Source organism: Callorhinchus milii, unplaced genomic scaffold, assembly GCF_018977255.1.
Source record: "Callorhinchus milii isolate IMCB2004 unplaced genomic scaffold, IMCB_Cmil_1.0 Scaffold10, whole genome shotgun sequence".
Classification (NCBI taxonomy): domain Eukaryota; kingdom Metazoa; phylum Chordata; class Chondrichthyes; order Chimaeriformes; family Callorhinchidae; genus Callorhinchus; species Callorhinchus milii.
The window spans coordinates 4355860-4375784 of NW_024704751.1; the positions used below are offsets into that span (position 1 = coordinate 4355860).

General features: G+C 43.4%; 1 protein-coding gene across 1 annotated transcript in view; it reads right to left on the reverse strand.

Moving 5' to 3' along the window:
- Positions 1-19925, reverse strand: part of vps53 (VPS53 subunit of GARP complex) — a 103791-nt gene that overhangs the window by 52397 nt on the left and 31469 nt on the right. The window contains exon 12 of the mRNA XM_007900733.2: positions 10182-10277. Within this exon, the coding sequence (XP_007898924.1) occupies positions 10182-10277 (96 nt within the window). The remainder of the gene's footprint in view (positions 1-10181; positions 10278-19925) is intronic.

Consider the following 19925-nt stretch of genomic DNA (forward strand, 5'->3'; position numbering starts at 1 on the left):
AAAATGGAGAGCATATTGAGTGATTGAGCCAATACACTAGTGCTGGGAAGCAGTTCTGTGCTTGCAATTTTCCAGAGCAAGTTTCTAGTCCCAGTCTTACACAGATCACTGGTTCGGAAAAGGGAATTAAATACTGTGTTAATGAAGATATACTTGGAAGCTAAATTTACCCTGAGCCAAAGTCAATGCAGAGCCAACCTTTTCACAGCAGTTACCTGCTTGACCTCAGCTAAGATTAGTTTTGTCCATCAAAGCTAGTGCCAAAACTAAGTCAATAACCACCACCCCACCCCCTACACACACACACCGAGTCTCAGACTGATTAGCTGTAATAAAGATCCACTTAAAACTAATATATAATAGAAACTGTTACTATGATAAAAAAAATCTGCAACTGCTGGAAACCATCCGTTGACACAATGTGGAGTTAGTTGTACGATGGCCATTTGTCTCATTGTTGAGTGAGGCTGGGTTAATTCAAGAAATGTTTTTTCTGCAATAATAGGCAGTTGTTGTTTAAAGCTGGCATCAGATAGAAACAAATCAACATTTAAGCATCTGTTTCTAACCAAATAAAAACAAGAGTCCTGAAGACTAGAACGCCCCCACCCCCCTAACAACTGCGAGGAGGGGTGTTCTGTACAGGTCTACTTTGAAGAAGGCCCTCAGTTAAAATATATGGCAGTTGGTTTAACAGCAGCTGGGCCAAAGCTTAACAAGCCTCCACTGCCAGTGACTGGACCCATTCGCAAACAAATTCTGCTATTTGTGCAAGAATTACGATCTCTTTAACGAGATTGAAACAAGGGGCATTTTTATTAAATTTCCCAAACCACTGCATCTCTCCGTAAATATTGCTATGTTACAATTACCGGTCACACAAGAAGCAATATTAATTTCCCAATTTCATGTCATGTAGAACATCTGTGGCCCTGGCCTGGAAAATTGGGAAATGTCCCAGTTCCTAAAAATATAACCATGTGAGAATGGCTTGACACTGTTGAACTTGGGCTGTATTCTCTCAAAATGAAGAAGTAACCACTTTGTTCCTAAATTTAGGAAGAGAAATGAATAAGCCAGAGCCTAAACCTGACTCCTCAAATCAAACATAATAGCTGGAGCTATTAAGATCAGATCTTCTTGTTGAGTCTCAGGAAATCTGAAACAGGCCAGGCACATTTGAAACCCATGAAGCACGAGCTTTTGGTTGGCAAAGAACAATACTTGTTAAACACTTACTGGCCATTATCCAGAATCTGCAGCAAGGCCAGAATCACCCTGACCATTTGCCAGCTATTCCTGAACGTGGGTAAGATTTCCTCTAACCAGCCTCCAAACAGCTGCTTACCATTGAACAGTAGCTGAAGCATTAAAAACTATAGATCCATTGGGTAACTCAAACAACTTAGCGTGACAGCACAGGCAGCTTCTAAACTAGTCTCGTTCGCATCGTCGTCTGGGCACCTGAACCACATCCTGACATGTCGGGGGCGCCATTCACCTTCACAAAATGCACTAAAATGGACCCATTTGTTCTCAGCAAAGTTCCTCTATAACACCCAATAAGTTGCCTCATGATATGCCGTTATACACTTAACCTAAGTTAATGGACTCTCGGGAAAGAAGCTTATAAAGTTATTTGGACCAGTTCCAAAAATGCAGTTGGTTTTTAAAGGAGTTTCAATCCATTAGTCTTGGAGGTGCTCAATAGTATCCAATGGATCTACTCTAGCAGGAATACTAGGCGGTCCCTGGATAGGATTGATCCCGTTTGTGAGTTAAAGTCAAAAATAGTCTACATTCCAACTGCCCTCTGTAAAGAATTTCCAACCTCGCCTTAATTCCTTTTGAGATAATCTTAAAATTGGGTCCTCCCATTACTGACTGACCCACCGGCCAGTGAAAACAACTGATTCCTACTTTTACTCTTTTGTAGCTCTTCAAAGCTTTGATGGCCTTAACCTTGTGAGTGCTAGTTTAAAAATAAATGCTCCAACTTCTCTTTATAACTCTTGGGCAAGGCGAAACCTTAGGCAACTTTCCTTACTCCACATGCCTCTGTTTACCTAGCAGTAAGTAAGAATCCGGCTGGGGGTAATAATCCCTAGAAAAAAAACAAAAAAAATTTGGTCACTCAATCCACAGCTGTTTGTGGGACACTGCTGTGTGCAGTTGGCTGCCACGTTTCACCCACAAAATATACAGTCAATTCACTTTACAGTATATGGTGTTAAGCACTTTGAGACATCTCAATGACGCAATAAGGCACTGTATCGAATGTAAGGATTATTATTGTTATTATAATTGAAACTCCTCAGCCTAGTTAACTTCCGAGTGAATGAATTGTTTTGATTGCTTTTATGTTGTTCCTATTACGGAGAGCCCAATCAGTTGAAAGAAGGGAGTTAGGGTCTCTTGGTCAGAAGCAACCACTAACAATTCCTGCCTTGCCCATAAAAACAACTAATTGGCCAGGATGATAAAAATTGGATTGGTAATCTAGGTTGCACTGCAAAGCTCTTTGCTTTTAACATACTTGAACCAAGAGTTGTGAACAGATGTCAAACAAACCTTTGTGTGCGAGACTGGAGATTCATTCTTCCAGATGAAACTCGGCGTCCGCTCTGATTCATACAGTAAACACTTTGCAAAGCAACTTACTGGGAATCGAGGCGGAGGGCGGATGTTGGCACATTTCGTATTGATTTTCACAAATCCTTTCTAAGCATCCAAAGTAAACAGGGTTACATCAACCGAAACAAATCTGGGACACATTGATGAAAGGGACGATGTGAACAGATTCATCTGCCTCTGCACTCACATCCGGGACGTCAATAGCGTAGCAGGGAACTGGCTAAGAGAGGCCCAGCAACAATTACTATCAACTGATCTGGAAAGGCAATGTGCTATTTGCCTACCAAATAACTCAAGTATTTAGTGCATCAACAGTCACAACTGAGTAAATATTTTCTTCCTGCAGTCCATTTCACTGGCCTTGTCAGTCTTTTAAGCTGATAGCAGGTAAGTGTTTTAACAGCGCTTATTATTACAATTCTTCTATGTATGTTAATTACACTAATAATCCACAAAATATACAGTCAATTCCATTTACAGTATATCCTGCGAAGCGCTTTGAGACGTCTCAAATCGTGATAAGGCGCTACATCAAATGCAAGGATTAATGGTATAAGAAAGGAAAAAGGCAATATAGCAAAATCCATTTGCAGCCAAGGCTAGGAGTAGATTTATTCGAATCATTTTTCTTCCAATACGCCACATACTTTGGGCATTTTGGATTGGGGGCATGTGGCAGCACATGCTGATTAGCAGACTTTATACAGAACAGAAAGGGTTAAGAAGGTCATGGTAAACACAGAGATCACACTGATCTGTCAAGGTTTTAGGTTGAAGTAAAATGGATAAAGTAAATACCAAAGATAGAAACACGGTAACTATATCCACATAAAGGTTAGACTGGAAATACACATTGGCTTTTTTCTGGCTTACATTTTAAAGTACGATTTCTCTGTAAATACGTTAAGCACATTAGCATCAGAAACATAGGTCTAAACTCAGATAAAATGCCTTTAAAAAGATATAAAATGTAGGACTTATTGCTTTTGCTTTACAAGCAAAGGTTCCCTTCAATACTGATACCAAAGATAATGTATTTGAATGTAATGAATACACAACCCATCGACCTACCATTTTACATAATAAAATAATCCTTGCATTTCTTATAGTGCCTGATCAAGTGGTTGAAATGTGTCGAATCGATTCATTGGTTTACCCTTCTCTATCTGAATCATAGCACGGGATCTTTAAGGTCTAATAGAACAGGCAGACACGGCCTTGGTTTAATATCTGACCTGAAGGACAGCACCTTCGACACTGCAGTGCTCCCCCTTACGGCTAGGTAATTAGAGGCGTGTGGAGTAAGGAAACTTGCCTAAGGTTTCGCCCCGCCCGGGAATTGAACCCGGGTTCTCTCTTGTGCGAGGCGAGTGCTCTCACCAATACACTACAGGACTCCACGAATGTTAGCTTGTGCATATACGTGCTGACTCCTGCAGTTACGGTGCGAAAGCTGGAACTGAAGAGCAGAAATTAATGCCATCAGCATATTCCTGAAGTTGGCCTCTACTGCAAAACGTTGAACAGCTTTATAACAGTTGGTGCTAAGGGATCCTCACAGTTGAGCTTCCTTAGCTCTCTCACCTGCACATCAGAGGAAAATTGGTGGTTTTAACCGTCGAAGCTTAGAATCCAATTAAAAGCTCTTCTTAATCACAGTTGTACATTGTGCTGCCTAATCAAATCATATTGCAGCATTGTTACATCTGTCACCAACCCACACCCTGGGCTGATTTCAAGGTTACCTTGCAGACATTTTCTGAAAGCCATTCCTGAACTCACTAGACTTTCACAACATTAAACAGTAAGAGGGGTGGAAGAGAAGAAATTCCTAATGAATGCTGCCAATAATTTCATGTCAGCAACTGTAGTTGGTTAGTATTGAACTATGTTCACTCAAGCAAAACTTTAAAGTCACAGGATTGATGCAGAACTTCGCGCAACTTAATTTCCTTTTATTGAGAAAATTCAGAGACATGTCAGACCTTTGTCGACTTAGCCCCACTAGTATTTGATCTGAAACCATCGCAGGCAGTGTACGCCAAGCGCTAGACTATAAACAAATAGTTTCCAGCTTTGAAGTTGTTCCCATGTTGAAATTCACACAGAGAGAGAACAAAAAATGCTCAGTTGATTGAAGTAAAGAGTACGGTTTCTTTCCAAGCTTCAAGGGTGACTAAGGTCACAAGAAAGGTTTGTTGAGGCCCTTTCACATGAGAAAACGCGTGGAAACTTTCCATTGGCAAACTGGTGCCAGAATCAACGTGGCCTTCTATCTAGGCACTTTACTGGCTACTTTACTGGCAAAGAAAAGGTAAGAAACAACATCAGATTGCAAAATAGGAAATTATATTTTTCTTTACAGATTCTTGATGGTGAAGAACAGGTACAAGCTCAGAATTCTGGGCAAGTTATAAATCAATGTATACTTTGGCTAAACAGAGCACAGTTGAACCCAAAGCTTTAGAAAGGGTTGTTTAGCACAGTGCTAATATATGGTAGGTTAGAGGACAGTCCATACATTCCATCCCTCCTCCTCCCCACCCACCCCTTACATCAAGTGTTTGACTGTTAGCTGGGCAATGGAAAGGTGTGAAGTGCTCTGTCTCCATCAGGCACGACGAGACAAAAACAGAAGGCACCCTACCTTCCAACTTGAAAACAGTTCCCAACTTGGCACTCAAGAGACACCAGGAAAGGGATAACTCGCCCCAAATCTTGGCCATGAACATAATAATAATCCTTGCACTTTATCACGTCCTCCAGATGTCTCAAAGCGCTTCACAGGATATACGGCAAAGTGAATTGATTATATATTTTGTGGGGAAACGTTCAGGAATGGAAACGCTTGTAGAGGTGAGAAAAGACAGCATTCAGAACACCAGGCTAAACAAATTACCACGGATGCAAATTTTCCGCTTTCAAAGAAGGTGGAATTGGCTTGAACTTCCCTATTCATGAAAGATGCACGATACCAGCTGGGTAAACACAAGTAGGCACTGGTGACAGTCATGTCCATTTGCAGAATAAAGGATTCTGTTCTCTTGGTTGCAGCAAGTCGTACGGATTCAAGATACATACTTTTTTTGAGTATCTTTGAGGGGAAGGAAGAGTGGAAGAGAGATACAATACAAAATTACGTTTCAAGTGGGGAGGACGTCGCAAGGCGCGAGACAGTCAGGGATTCGGACTTGGGCTGGGGGCCGGGACTGAGGAGGGTGGAGGGCAGGGAGGGCGAACAGGAGGATTTTGAGACGCGCCTTGGAGTCCTGTAGCTCAGTGGTTAGAGACACTAACATTTTGAGATTTTGAAGACATCCATACACATTTTTCTTGGCAACGTAGCCAGCGTTCAAAGTAGTAAAGGCCTTTCCCCCCCACCACAAAAAAAAATCGTTGAAATTGGTAGCTTTTATGAAGTTCCAATATTGCTATAAACTTCCCGGAGAGCTGTAGATTGCTATGAGGGTCTAGAATTCTGAGGTGAAAGGGGTGTAACATACAGATTATATCGTGGAGTCCTGTAGCTCAGTGGTTAGAGCACTCGCTTTGCAAGCGAGAGACCTGAGTTCAATTCCAGGCAGAGGGCGAAACCTTGGGCAAGTTTCCTTACTCCATACAGAGCCTAATAATAACCCCTCCAAAAAATAAAACCAATAATAAATTGGTCATTTTCAATCTACGACTGTTTGTGGGACATTGCTGTGCGCAATTAGCTGCCGCGTTCGCCCACAAATATACAGTCAATTCACTTTACAGTGTGTTCTGTGAATTGCTTTGGGACGTCCTCCCGACGTGAAAAGCGCTATATCAAATGCAAGGATTATTATTATTATTATTATTAAGGAGGCAAGGGAGGGAGCGAGGCCTGTGGGATGGAGTTCCATAAGGTGGGGCAGAGTTCCATAGGGTGGGGGCAGAAAGGCTGAAGTCCCGACCGCCGATGGCATATGTTAGAGGATGTTCAACCCTTGCATTGAATGTTCTATGCCTTTACTGCAGCAATAGAACAAGTTTTATTTTAAAAAGTGGATGCCAACAGCAAAATGAGACTTCCTATTTAGTTTGAAAATATTAACACTGGCGGGTGGGCCCACTCTTTCTAATGTACATTTTATGCAGATGGAACATTGGTACATCTCGCCAGCTTTCCAAAAGATACCTTTGATACATCACCCAATACGGAAGTTTCTCCCGGTGTCTTGGCCAACAATTCCCCCCCCCACCCAAATAAAGCATCATAGTTGCCTGTGGGCACTGCTGTGCACAAATTGGCTGTCGCGTTTGCTTACAAAATGCTTATGATTCTATAGCACTTCGCCCACAAAATATGCAGTCAATTCAACAACACAACTTGGATTTATATAGCACCCTCCACACCGGATGGCGTCTCAGAGCGCTTTACAGTAATGGATCCCGGGACTGAGCCAGGGGGAGGGGGGGGGAAGGTGACCAAAGGCGCGGTCGAAAAGAAAGGTCTTCAGCAGAGACCTGAAAATGGGAAGGGAGGGAGTGAGACGAAGGGAGTGAGGAAGACAGTTAGAGCCTCAGGGCATAGTGGCTGAAGGCACGGCCGCCGAGGGTGGAGCGGAGGACTCGGGGGACGAGGAGGAAGCCAGACCCGGAGGAACGAAGGCAACGGGCACTGTTTTGAGGAGAGAGGAGGTCAGAGAGGTCGGGGGGTGCAGAAGAGTGCAGGACCTTGAATACAAGAGTGAGGATCTTGAAATCGATCCTCTCTGGGATAGGCAGCCTGTGCAGTCTGGCAAGGACTGGGGTGATCGGGGAGCGGAGTGTTGTGCATTCTGTGAAGCGATTTGAGACGTTTAGAAGACGTGATAAGGCGCAATATCAAATGCAAGGATTGTTATTATTATTATAGATGGACTGACTGTCTCCATGTTTTGGGGAGGGGAGGAGGGAGACTGGCAACAACATCTGCAATGGCTAGAGAAATGACTACCTCAAGCACTGTAAAGCATATTTGTAGTACTGCACTTCTCAAATTCACTCTGGCAGAGTTAAAATCTAAAATAAGCATGGAATTCTTCAAAGAGCATTTTCATTTGTAATTGTTGGATTTGAGACTAAATCTCGCATGCAGGCACAAGGGCCTAGGTCCAGACATTTATAGCATCTGTCACTTAAATTTACAGCCAGTTTCCTGACTCCAAGATCCAAAGAGCTATCAGTACCTGACACTCACTTTGACATGTTTATTACTATGGTGCTAATTTTAACTATTTGTCAGAAATCCAGATCCCACTTTGAGTGAAAGTGGCACAGGCTACATAAATGTTCTAGTAACACTCTTCCCTTCACATCCCTAGATTGCAACTAGCAGCTTTACGGTAAGTATATTCACAGACGTGTTGCTTAATAATGGGGACCAGAAGCCTCCTTTTTTCTTCTCCTTCTCCTATCCCAAATGTAGCAGTAATAAAAAACACTTGGGTCTGGTCCAGAAATATAGAGGAAATGGTTGGATTCTGAGTTGGTTTGGGGAGCTATTTATATTACTCGATTTTCATAAAATTATGACATCGGAAAACTCCATTAAACTGGTGTATTAACATAAAGACAGATTTAATTGCTTCCCCCCCAACCCCGTCTCAAAGGAAGTTTGAGAAAAACAAGAATCCTACCTATTAACCAACATTTTTGGTGGTTGTGAGTCAAGGCCAGTAGAAAGCACTCCTGCTATTCCAATATAATTAAATAAGCAGAGAGTCAGCATATAAATCAAAGCTTCAAATTCCTGCACTTCTTCTTGGCGTGTATTTCACTTGTCCAGAGACCATGACACAAGGGCAGATGTTCAACTTCTAGAGGGAGACCGATTTTATCCCTTAACCCTTGAAGCACAGAGTTTGGCAAGATTCAAGGCAGACAGTCTATATAAAGAAACATCAAGCCAGCTGTCCAAAAGTGGCCCAGGGGAGTTTTGAGACTATTTGTGCTACTGTAGCCCTCCATGACGGTGTTGGATTGTACTCCAGTGGTGAAGCACATGATTACCCTTGGCAACTAAAGTTCATTCAACTTTAGCACCAAACTTCGCTTGACGGATGACGTATTTGCACACGACATTTAGAGCACAAGCCTAAAAATAGTCGGGATCAAAAAAATCGACCCTGTATTCGCAGGTAAACATTCCTTCTCTCTGTGAAGAACTAATAGATGTTCCCAGTCTATTGTTTTGGATCTTCCTATTCATTAAATTTCATTTTCTCTCGAGCATTTTCTCAATAGCACTGAGTTGCTGACTTTTTTTTAAAATAAGGCTACATATTTAGTGAGTATCGTTCTGAGTAGATATCAAACAACCCCCGTTTCCATGGATGAGGGGTTTTGATGATGTCAAAAGGGAGAAACTGTTTCCTCTGGTCGGTGAGTCAATAATGAAGGGCATAAATTTAAGATCATCACCAGAAAAGAAAACAAACAGAGAGGTTAGGAGTTTTTTTTTTCACAGAGGGTTATTAGGGTAAGGTTTGCTCTATCAATAATAGTGGCTGAAAGCAGAATCTACCATAGCTTTAAAAGGGAAATGGACAAATATTTGACAAAGAATGAGAAAGGGCAGGGGAGTGGAGCTATAGGGTAGAGCTCTACCACAGCCACAATGAGCCAAACAAACTCCTTTTTGTGCTATAAAATTCAACATTGCCAAACTCTCTCAAAGAGATTTAAGCTCAGACCATTTATTCGTGGATTTTAACTCGTTTGTGATTCAAGTTTTCAGTCAAGTGCAGGTTAAAAGGCTTGAAACGTATCCAGCTTTTTGTGGTTCTTTTTTTATTTTAAATAAAAGCTTCTCGAGAGTTCCAGATAATCCATCATTATGCTGACATGATGTATTTAACAGAATATCAAATCAACTTATGTGGATTTCTTAAAGTCAGCGAGATAGCTCAAGCTGGCAAGTTTCAACGGGGGAAAAAAAGGGGGGGCCTCAGTAACGAAAGCTACACAAACCAGCTTCCGCCTTCTTCGCTGCTGAATTACCATGAAGCTGCTTTGGCAAAGCCTAAGGGGGAATCTTATGTTTAGGGCTTTATGATTACCATAGATCATAGCGAACTGTCAGCAACTTCCCAAACATTTTTTTGTTTGGACGGTTTGGGATCAATCAGTCACATCTGACTATCGAAATGAATTATTATTGGAGAAGGGAAATGGGAAAAAGTTAACCCTGCAAACAAAAGCCCTAACAGGTAGGGTGGGGCTAGCTGGACAAGAGGCAGGAAGCTTGCCAGAGAGTGGTCTCAATGGCAAGCTATGCGCTTTTAGCTACTTCAACTCCAGGACTAAGCAATGCATGTTCAATGGGGTCCCCAAACCTCCATCTAATACTTTCTGGAACTAGATGAGCAGGTTGCAGCAACAACAACAACTTGCATTTATATAGCTCCCTTCGCCCATGGTAGGGTCTAGGAGTCGTGCGTCCCTCCAGGAAGAGAGTCCATATTCTATTTCAGACATGTGCATAGGTGGTGTACCTGTGTGGAACTCTTACGCCTTGAGTTGCCTTGCTTTGCTCTTACCTTCTCCAGTTCACTTTCCTTCTCTGACCCAGACTCTGTCCCAGTTTCATCCTCCAGAAACGGGTTTGTAGACGGTGGTGGTGGCTCTGGCTTCTTCTGTTGTTTTTGGGAGGGGGGAAAGGGAGAGGAAAAAAAAAATTAAATTTTATTAAACAACAACACTGAAAACATTTCAGGAAATATTACATTTCCACTTTCAAGCTTCATAATTTTACAGCGTAATAACATACAGGACACAAGAAAAACTCTGTTGCAGTTCCAATGTCCAAATTCTATGCAATGCTCTGATGTCTTATATTCGTCCAACTGGCAAAAAATATGCAGTTCTCTTCTTGAATTTACCAATATGGGTGTCAATTCTGTGTTGTCTTTTTCTGTCTCCACTGTCTGTTTATTCACCACTCTCTGTTTCACTGAGATTGCCATTCCAAGACTGGGAAACGTGCCAATTCTCATTCACTATACCAACAATGGGAGACAAACCCAGAGATATCATCGAACAGATCTTTCCAGCCAGGAGAGACTCTTAATGGCCGGTCTGACAGGCTGTTTCCTGAAGCACACAAAGGGAAATATCTTCTCTGAACGAGGAGACACTCATAATGAAAATGAAATTCAGCTTGTGGCAGCAGAACCTTCTGGGTCACCTGTTAAAAGTTAGTGGACCTTTGCTGAAGTCAAGGTTCTTAAGTACATGGTCACTTACTCAACCATTACCTTACAACACAACAAATGCTGCTACACTCAGGTTATAAACCCAACTGTTTACTAAACTAACACAGCCTTTTGTTTTGGTTATACTTGGGGAAAAAAATGTAATGTTTTTGATCCAAATCGAGAAGGCACAAAAGCCTCGACAATTGACATTACCCCACACAACAGAGTTTTAGGTTACGGTTTAAACCCCATGTTTAATTTTCTGTCTTACAATTCCTAATTATAATCAGTAACAGGGGGACCTTCCCCTAGAATAAACACATAACTGAAATACTTTTAGCAACCTTAATCTCCTCAGTCAACACTGCAATTCTTCAACTTCTATTGAATCCAGGCTTGCCCTGACAACTTGCATCAATCCCACAGAGACTCAAAAACAAACCCATTGCAAAGCAGGTAACCGAGGTTAGGAAATACTGTACAACCACCGACTATAATCCGAATTATTATGAAGCAGGACCCGTTCAAGTCCATGGCAAAGATCCTGTGCCAAACCAGTAGCTGTACATACAGCTAAAATGGTTCAATAGTTGATGAATTTAGTTGCATTAACATTCATGTTTTGCACAACCCATACAAAGCAGCCTTGTGAAGGGAATACCAGAGGCAGCAATCTCAGGCATTTTCATTAAATTCATTGTAGTTCACTGTAAGAACAGACATCTCACAATTTTAACTTCAAAACCACCCACAAGGCAAAGCTAATGTCTCGACCCTGGGGGAAAAAAAATACTCTGAATGTCTTTTGGTGGTTTTAGACACTCAGAACGCGACTCCTTAGTGGGCAAAGGTACCTAGGGTTGTCCACACAGACAAACCCCAACACCCGACACTCCACCAACACATCTAAGCCACAAATTGTCAAAGGACAATGTGGATCTGAACCATGTCTTCACGACCACCCAAGCAAACCCGGCCTGAGTCTAGTGACCAAGTTCTCAAGTAAGCTCTGCCTTCCGGTATCTCTGCTTCCTCTATGGCAGGGCAGATCAAAGGTTGTAGAATGTATGACTGCATGTACAACTGTTCCCGATAACAGGAGGTGCTCTGCAGTACCCACAGGTCACAGATCGCGCTGCAACCAAGACGTGCGGAGCACTAACCCGCTTGCTCCACAATATCAGGGCACTTGTGATGCAGTATTGCATGCTTGCAATACATGAGAGTCATCGGGTACCTTCGTGGGACCTAGAACTGAACAACGTCAGAAGGACTTCTCAGCCATGACTGTTCATGTCCACGTACATCACATAAAGGCTGAGACTGCAGTGTGCGTGAGTTAGCCAGCTTCAGAATCAACAGACCTGTGAGATGTCCACCTCCCCTCCCCGTCAAGCACCCAGCTCAGCCCCCCCTGACCTCCCCCCTCCCGCTCTCTTTGTAAAACGCTTCGAGACATTGTCCTATGTGAAAGACACCATGTTGCTGCTGTCGATTCATTCCGTATAAGAATCAGTGCAACTTCAGTCTCAAGAGGAAAGTGACCTTACAGTAAAGAAACTTAAAAGACACTCCCTTGCCACACACATTGCATAATCACACCGTGCACCTTTAACCTTTCAATTGCCGTTAAATATAATCGCTGAAGGATAAAGCTAATTTATGCCCCTGTTGTGGTCTGGCAACTGTACAAGCAAAATCCTATTTCCACAGCTGCCACATCAGCAGCCAGGATACAAGCAAGTATTGCCCCACCTGTCAATGCTGTATTATTTTATGCACTTCATTCAGTAGCTGTTAGACGGGTACAGTAGCCATTTGTGGCTTGCGAGATATCGAGGCAACAGCAACATTGCTGTGAAGTTACTCTTGAAGGAATTTTTTTGTAAGACTGGTACTAAAGAAGCTGGTAATAAATAGAGCAGTCATATTCCAAACTGCATCGTTTTACATGCATGATAGACATAATGTCCTCAGAAGAAGAAATATTTTAATGAAAGCCACAAAAACAGATGTGTGTGTTATTATTTTAAGGTATTATTACCCCCAGAAAGCGATCCGCTAATCAACTAACAACCGGGTTCCTACTTACTGCTGGTAAACAGAGGCATGTGGAGTAAGGTAACTTGCCTAAGGTTTCGCCCTGCCCGGGAATCGAACCGGGTCCTTTTGCTTGCGAGGCAAGTGCTCTAACCAACACCCTACAGGACCCCACTATTACTTGCTTAACGTGAAATGCACAAAAGGCCTGTCAACTCTGTAGTCTTGCACTGAAAGGGCCGACTTTCGGAGATGATTTTGTGGAGATGATTTATCCCAAAAAGGTAATTGCGGTGCTGAGTTCCACAAAACAGGTCAATTCTTGCCAAGAGCGACAGCAAATAACACGGGCTTTGTACATTCGAAAGGATGTTCCGAGCGCAAGGAATGAAAACAAAAACACACTCTGCAAAGTGTAGCTCGTATTCTCACTCAGACACGCTCATGTTACCAACCAGACGTCAGAAGAAAATTGTAGTGGTACGCTGAGACATGTGAAACCAGTGTACCAGATTCCACTGTGTTACACATTCCTTATGCAGTATATTTACACCACCACCCCACCGGTTATAATCTCAGTCCATCGTTGCTACGCGAATAAAAAGACACGAGGCAGGCAACGAAAAATGTTGATAAAACTTTGAAATGGATCTTTGAAATTCGCTTTTAAGAAAGAAAAATATCTCTCGGCTTCATTTCCCCCTTCCTTGACTGAAACACACAAACACACACTCTCTGCTCTTCTGAAAATATCTATTGGGAGAGGGGTGGTTCATGCAAGCCATGGAACTTATCCGTCTGGAAACAATTTTGCTGCGTGTTTGGACAATGGGATATCTGTGATCTAGAATGTGTTACATCCGTTTGCTCTGTCGTGCTATGAGAGCATGTCAGTACAAGGTACACACACCAGTAGCTAAAACAATAGGGGTGCTAGACTCACAACCAGAAGCTTGTGAATTTAGATTCAAGAACCGATCTCCTGCTCACCCGCCTAACCCTTGGTAATTTCAGTCGCATCGGTTCTCATTCAGGCCACTTGGTGGAGCAACACAAAGAAACGAGTGTTCAATGTACACTTTACAGATAACATCAGAGGGCGGTCAGGGGAAAGCTAATGGGGGCGCGGAGAGGGAGGAAGAGAGGAGTGAAGAAGACAGGGAGGTCCGTGGCTCAGGATTCAGCACCTGTCTGTATAAAGTAGAGCTCTGTGGCAACAGGCAGTCTTAAAGACCAAATATTGGAGGGAAAATAGTGGATTTAAGGGAAAATAAGCCCTATCACACACAATAAAAGGACCAGGAAGGCTACCTTAAACATGCAACAGTGGGATTTTGAGTAGAATGATACGACGACCGCAAAAACAGAGCAACTAATCCACCAAAGCATTGAGCCAGTTTTTACAGGAAATTATTCAGCCACCTCTCACCTACCTACCCTCCCCACCAACAACAACAACAAACAACAAATTACATTTGTATAGCGCCTTTCACGTCAGCTCAACCATCCAGCTCAGGCTCCTGCTCTCTGTAAAGCGCTTTGAGACGATGTGAAAGACTCCATTGTTGCTGCTGACGATTCGTACCATATAGAATCGGTGCGACTTCAGTCTTGAGAGGAGAGTGAGCTTACCATAATCTTAAAAAGAGTTCCCACACCAATAAACCTCACGCTGCTGGCACACTGGAAGATTAAAGGTCCCACTGCTCCCACTATTGGCAGAGTTAACCTAGGCTGCAGTGCTTACTAGAACTGAAGTGGCAGCATTTCTTCCAAAGTTGAATACCAATAGCTCCCGGGATGGTTCTTCATCCCGTCTCTGAGGCAGATGCACCCGATACAACGACAACAAAATTACATTTGTAAATCGCCTTTCACGTTGGGTGGACGTCCCAAAGTGCTGGGCACAGAGCTTTGGACTCGACCTAGGGGTGAGGGGCGGAAAGGGTGGAGGGCACGGGGTGAAGCAGGGAGATCAAAAGCATGGTCGAAGAGGAGGGCCTTGAGATGGGTCTTGAAGTTGGCAAAGGAGGGGGCGAGGTAGAGGGACCGCGGGATGGAGTTCCAGAGGATGGGGGCAGAGTAGCAGAAGGCCCGCCCGCCGATAGTGGGGTGAGCGAGGCGGCAGATTTGAAGCAGGCAGGAGCCCGCTGAGCAGAGGGAGCGAGTGAGCAGGAATGGTAGGGGGTTAGGAGGTCACAGAGGTAGGAGGGATCAAGACTGTGGAGGGTTTTGAAGGTGAGGACCAGGATCTTGAATTGTATCCTCTGTGTGATGGGAAGCCAGTGGAGGATGGGAGTGATAGGGTCGCGGAGTCTAGCGCAGGAGAGGACACGGGCTGCAGAGTTCTGGATGATCTGCAGCCTACGGAGGGAGCAGTTGGGGAGACCGACACATAATGAGTTTGCATAGTCGAGCCTCGATGTAATAAAGGCATGTATGACGATTTCGGCAGCCTGCAGCGTGAGATAGTGGCGGAGCCGGGCAATGTTGCGGAGTGGGGGAAGGCAGAGCGGACCATGGCGCAGATGTGGGGTAGAAAGGATAGTTGAGGGTCAAACAAGACGCCAAGATTCCAGACTGGCTTAGCGAGGTGGAGTGGGCAACCATGATGGTGATGCTGTCAGCCCCTGAGGTGTGGAAGCGCTGACGGGAGCCAATCAGGAGAGCCTCGGTCTTGTTGACGTTCAACTGAAGAAAATTAGCTCTCATCCAGGATACAGTAAGGCAGTGGTTCTCGCTGGGTTTGTAGGTAATTTTTTTTGGGGGGTTGGGGGTGGGGTGGGGGGAGTTTAGGCTGAACAATCAACCTGCCTGTAATTTTGTCTCCGCTTGGCCCGTCAACAAACACAAAGCTCATTCCCGTGAAACTTTTCCCTCTCCTCCAACCCCACAATCTTCGCTCTTCTCGAAAAAAAAATCCAAACAGTTTTAATATTAATCCTAATATTTGAAGCGTCTTCGATCCAGCGCCTTGAGATGTCCTCCCGACATGAAGCTGCTATACAAATGTAATTTATTGTGGTTGTTTATTGTTCATATAGCATTTTTCATGTCGGGAGGACATCTCAAAGCGCTTCACGGGGTGTATTTGTAAAACGTAACGGCTGTGCATTTTTGTAGGCTAACCTTTGACCAAACACATTTGCACATTTAGACAAAGTGTTAGAGAAGAACAGCTACTGAAATGAAATGAATGATATGATAACATTGCACTTTTTCATGTGAAAACTACCAGACACCGTATAAGCCAAGTCATAAACCCTTGTTAATGGCAAGCAATCATTCCAGCACTTTGTTCGCTATGAGGGAGGAGAGAGAGAAAAAAAAAGGTAGCGGTGGCTTTTTAAGTGAAGTTGGTGCTTTGTCAGCCCATGAATCATAGATCCAACATTGGATTAACAGATTCAAATATTTGCAATGGAAGCTAAGAGCTTTAACGGACGTGTCTGCACCTTGCTCTGAGATCATGGAAGATGATGACCGAAAATAAAGAGAGTTGATTGCAAAACTCTGCTCGCACAAGCTCAAAAAATATAGGTAGGTATTTCCCACATCACTGTGTCCCCCAGGGTGACCAGGACAAATACCAGGCACCAGCAGCCTCCGGCTCCTTGGGAACAGCCTCAGATTGAACTGCATCCCAAGCAGTCTGCGAGCTGAACCCTACCTCTCAGCGAAATTCACAGACACCAGCCTGAGGGCCTGAGGGAGGCCAGTCAATGCTGACAGACATATGGGCAAAGGGAAAGCAATTAGTCACAAGCCTTCGGAAAGAGTTCAGAGGTCTGTCTGCCAAGGACCATTAGCATATGACTAACACTGCCTGAAATGTAATGGAAGGTTCTCATCCATAAATAAACTGAAACCAGACACTAACATTTTGAGATTTTGAAGACATCCATACACATTTTTCTTGGCAATGTAGCCAGCGTTCAAAGTAGTAAAGGCCTTTCCCCCCCACCACAAAAAAAAATCGTTGAAATTGGTAGCTTTTATGAAGTTCCAATATTGCTATAAACTTCCCGGAGAGCTGTAGATTGCTATGAGGGTCTAGAATTCCTAGGTGAAAGGGGTGTAACATACGGATTATATTGTGGAGTCCTGTAGCTCAGTGGTTAGAGCACTCGCTTTGCAAGTGAGAGACCTGAGTTCAATTCCAGGCAGAGGGCGAAACCTTGGGCAAGTTTCCTTACTCCACACAGAGCCTAATAATAATCCCTCCAAAACCAAAAACAATAATAAATTGGTCATTTTCAATCCACGACTGTTTGTGGGACATTGCTGTGCGCAATTGGCTGCCGCGTTCGCCCACAAATATACAGTCAATTCACTTTACAGTATATTCTGTGAAGCGCTTTGGGACGTCCTCTCGACGTGAAAAGCGCTATATCAAATGCAAGGATTATTATTAATATTATTATTATTATATCTGGGGAAATTTCACCGACTACATAATGAAAGAACTTGTATTTTTTATAGCAGCTTATCACATTAAAGCATCTCAAATGCTTTGGATAATAAGTGCGGTAGCTGGTGAATTCTTTTGTAGCCAAACAGCAGCAATGTTGTGCATAGCCCAAGGTCTAAACCAACCACAACGAAGCGATAATGGGCTTTGGAATGAGATGCATCAAAAGGTTCGACCCTGTTCCAACAGGAAGCAATGTCTCCAGTCAGTTCCATTGGCAGAGCAGATGAAATTCATCATTGACGTGGCAGACAGACTCTAGGTTCAGTCAGAGATTCCTAGGTGTGATACCTACAAGTTATCTGGTTAGGAAAGGGGGCATCATAACCTTACCAACCAGCGATAGGGATGGGGGTTTCTTCCGGTGTCCTGACAATCCCTCAAATAAAATTGTCTGTTCACTGTTCACATATCAAATGCAAGGATAATTTTATATCCCATGAAGCACTCTCAGACGTCCTCAGAAAAGAAAGGCATTATACTAAGTATAAGGATTACTATTATACAGCTAAATTCCAGAACATGACTGTGTGTAATTTTCTGCACTTCATTAAACACCTTCACAAAAACTATGTCTTACAAATTGGCCCCTTATAAAGTAGAGTACTACGGAATTACTACTATCGGTTAATTGTAGAGTTAGACAATTGAAGGAGCACTGGAATTATGGAGGTATTGTAACCTTTAAACTAGGAAATGAGATACTTGAACAAAGTATGATAAAGGACTGAATAAAGCCCAATTGTCACTTCAAGATTTAGAAATTTGGTGTGTGCTGATAGTAGGGATGTTGTGGTGGGGTTGGGGGGTGGGGAGAGAGAGAAGTGGAGGAGTACCCGAGAGGGTGAGCGATAGTATTTCAGAGAATGAGACCAACTAGAGGGACCATAAAGGTCTTTTCCTACCTTGTTTGTTCCTGGGTACATATTGAGTTGAACTATCTTACCTAGCTTACCCAAGGAAGAACTGGTCCCATTTAGTCACCAATTCCAACACATCTGCAACAAGGCAATGTCCTCGACTGCTTTGTTACATTTCATAGAATCGTAAAATCCTAGAATTATACAGCACAGAAGGAGGCCATTCGGCCCATCGTGTCTGTGCCAGCTCTTTGAAAAGAGCTGTCCAATTCAATCCCACTCTCCCGCGCTCTCCCCATAGCCCTGCGAACTTGTCCTCCCCAAATAATTATCTGCTTCTCTCTTAAAAGTTGTTATCGAATCGGCAACGTGTTTCAGATTCGAACAACCCGTGGTGTGAAAAAATTTCTCCTCCCTCCCCTCTGTTTCTTTTAACAACTAATTTAAATCAGTGTCCTCGGGTTACCGACCCTCCCGCCAGTGGAAATAGTTTCTCCTTGTTCCCCCAATCGAGGCCCCTTATAATTTTGAAAACTTCTATTAAGTCTCTTCTTAACCTTCTCTGCTCCAAGGAGAATAATCCTAGCTTCTCTAGCCTCTCCTGATAACTGAAGTCCCTCATTCCTGGAAGCATCTTGGTAAATCTCCTTTGCACCCTCTCCAATGCCTTGACATCCTTCCTAAAGTGTGGAGCCCAGAACTGAACACAGTCTTCAGCTGAGGCCTAACCAGTGTTTCACTTATTGGGGGAGAGGAAGCAGTTGGCACTGCTTACCCTTTGCTTTAACATTTTCGAGGCAACAGAGAGAATGAACATCCTATTTACTTAAGAGCTCTGGGATGCTACCCTGCATAAGAAGCGCTATATAAATGCAAGTTGTTACCGTACCAGATTAAGTGTGAAGTTGGACAGCTATAAAGAATTAGAATTGGAGGAGCGATCAAATAGGCACAGTACTCTACTCACAGCACCAATAAATTACCAATATTACAACTACAAAAACCTACAGTAACAGGTTCAAAGCCATAAGGAGCAGCAGAGCGACAGAAAAGGTGAAGCAATACCTCCAAAAACCGACTGAAACAGAAATCAGCTTTTGAGTAAAAGAGGGAAAAATCTATCAAATACACCTCTGCTGGCATTTCCATCTGAATATGCTTGCTGACATTTTTCTAAGCATATCATAGAACCAAGACACCCTCACAAAACTGCCAATAATTCCTCCTCGTTTCTACCTGGATTGTGTGTGTGTGGGTGTGTGTGTGCTTTCTCACTTCTCGCAGGCTATTTTTGGTCGCTTTCCAAAAGCATGTTTCATTTATCACAGAAAGACAGAAAGTGGTGAGCCTCAAAGTGATGAGGTGTCAGTTTGTAGCAGGAGCCTTCCACATGCTGAGCTCCCAGTCTGGCTACCGCTTCCCCCCTCTCTCCCTCCACCTCCCATCGCGTCCTCCAGGATGAAAGGAAAGGAAAAGTCGACAGGCTACTCTACTGTCTCGCTCAGAGAGCGTCAGCCAAGACATGCTCCTTCCGAAAGTCCGTGGACAGGACAGAATACAATGCAAATTACCCACATTTTGAAAGGCTATGTTGATTTGAAAGGCAGAAAAGATAAAAGATAAACATTTCAGTGAGATGTGGAGGGGGGAGGACTTGGGAGCTGAGGAAGGTGATCAAACATGCGGTCGATAAAAAGGTCTTAGGTGAGCTTTAAG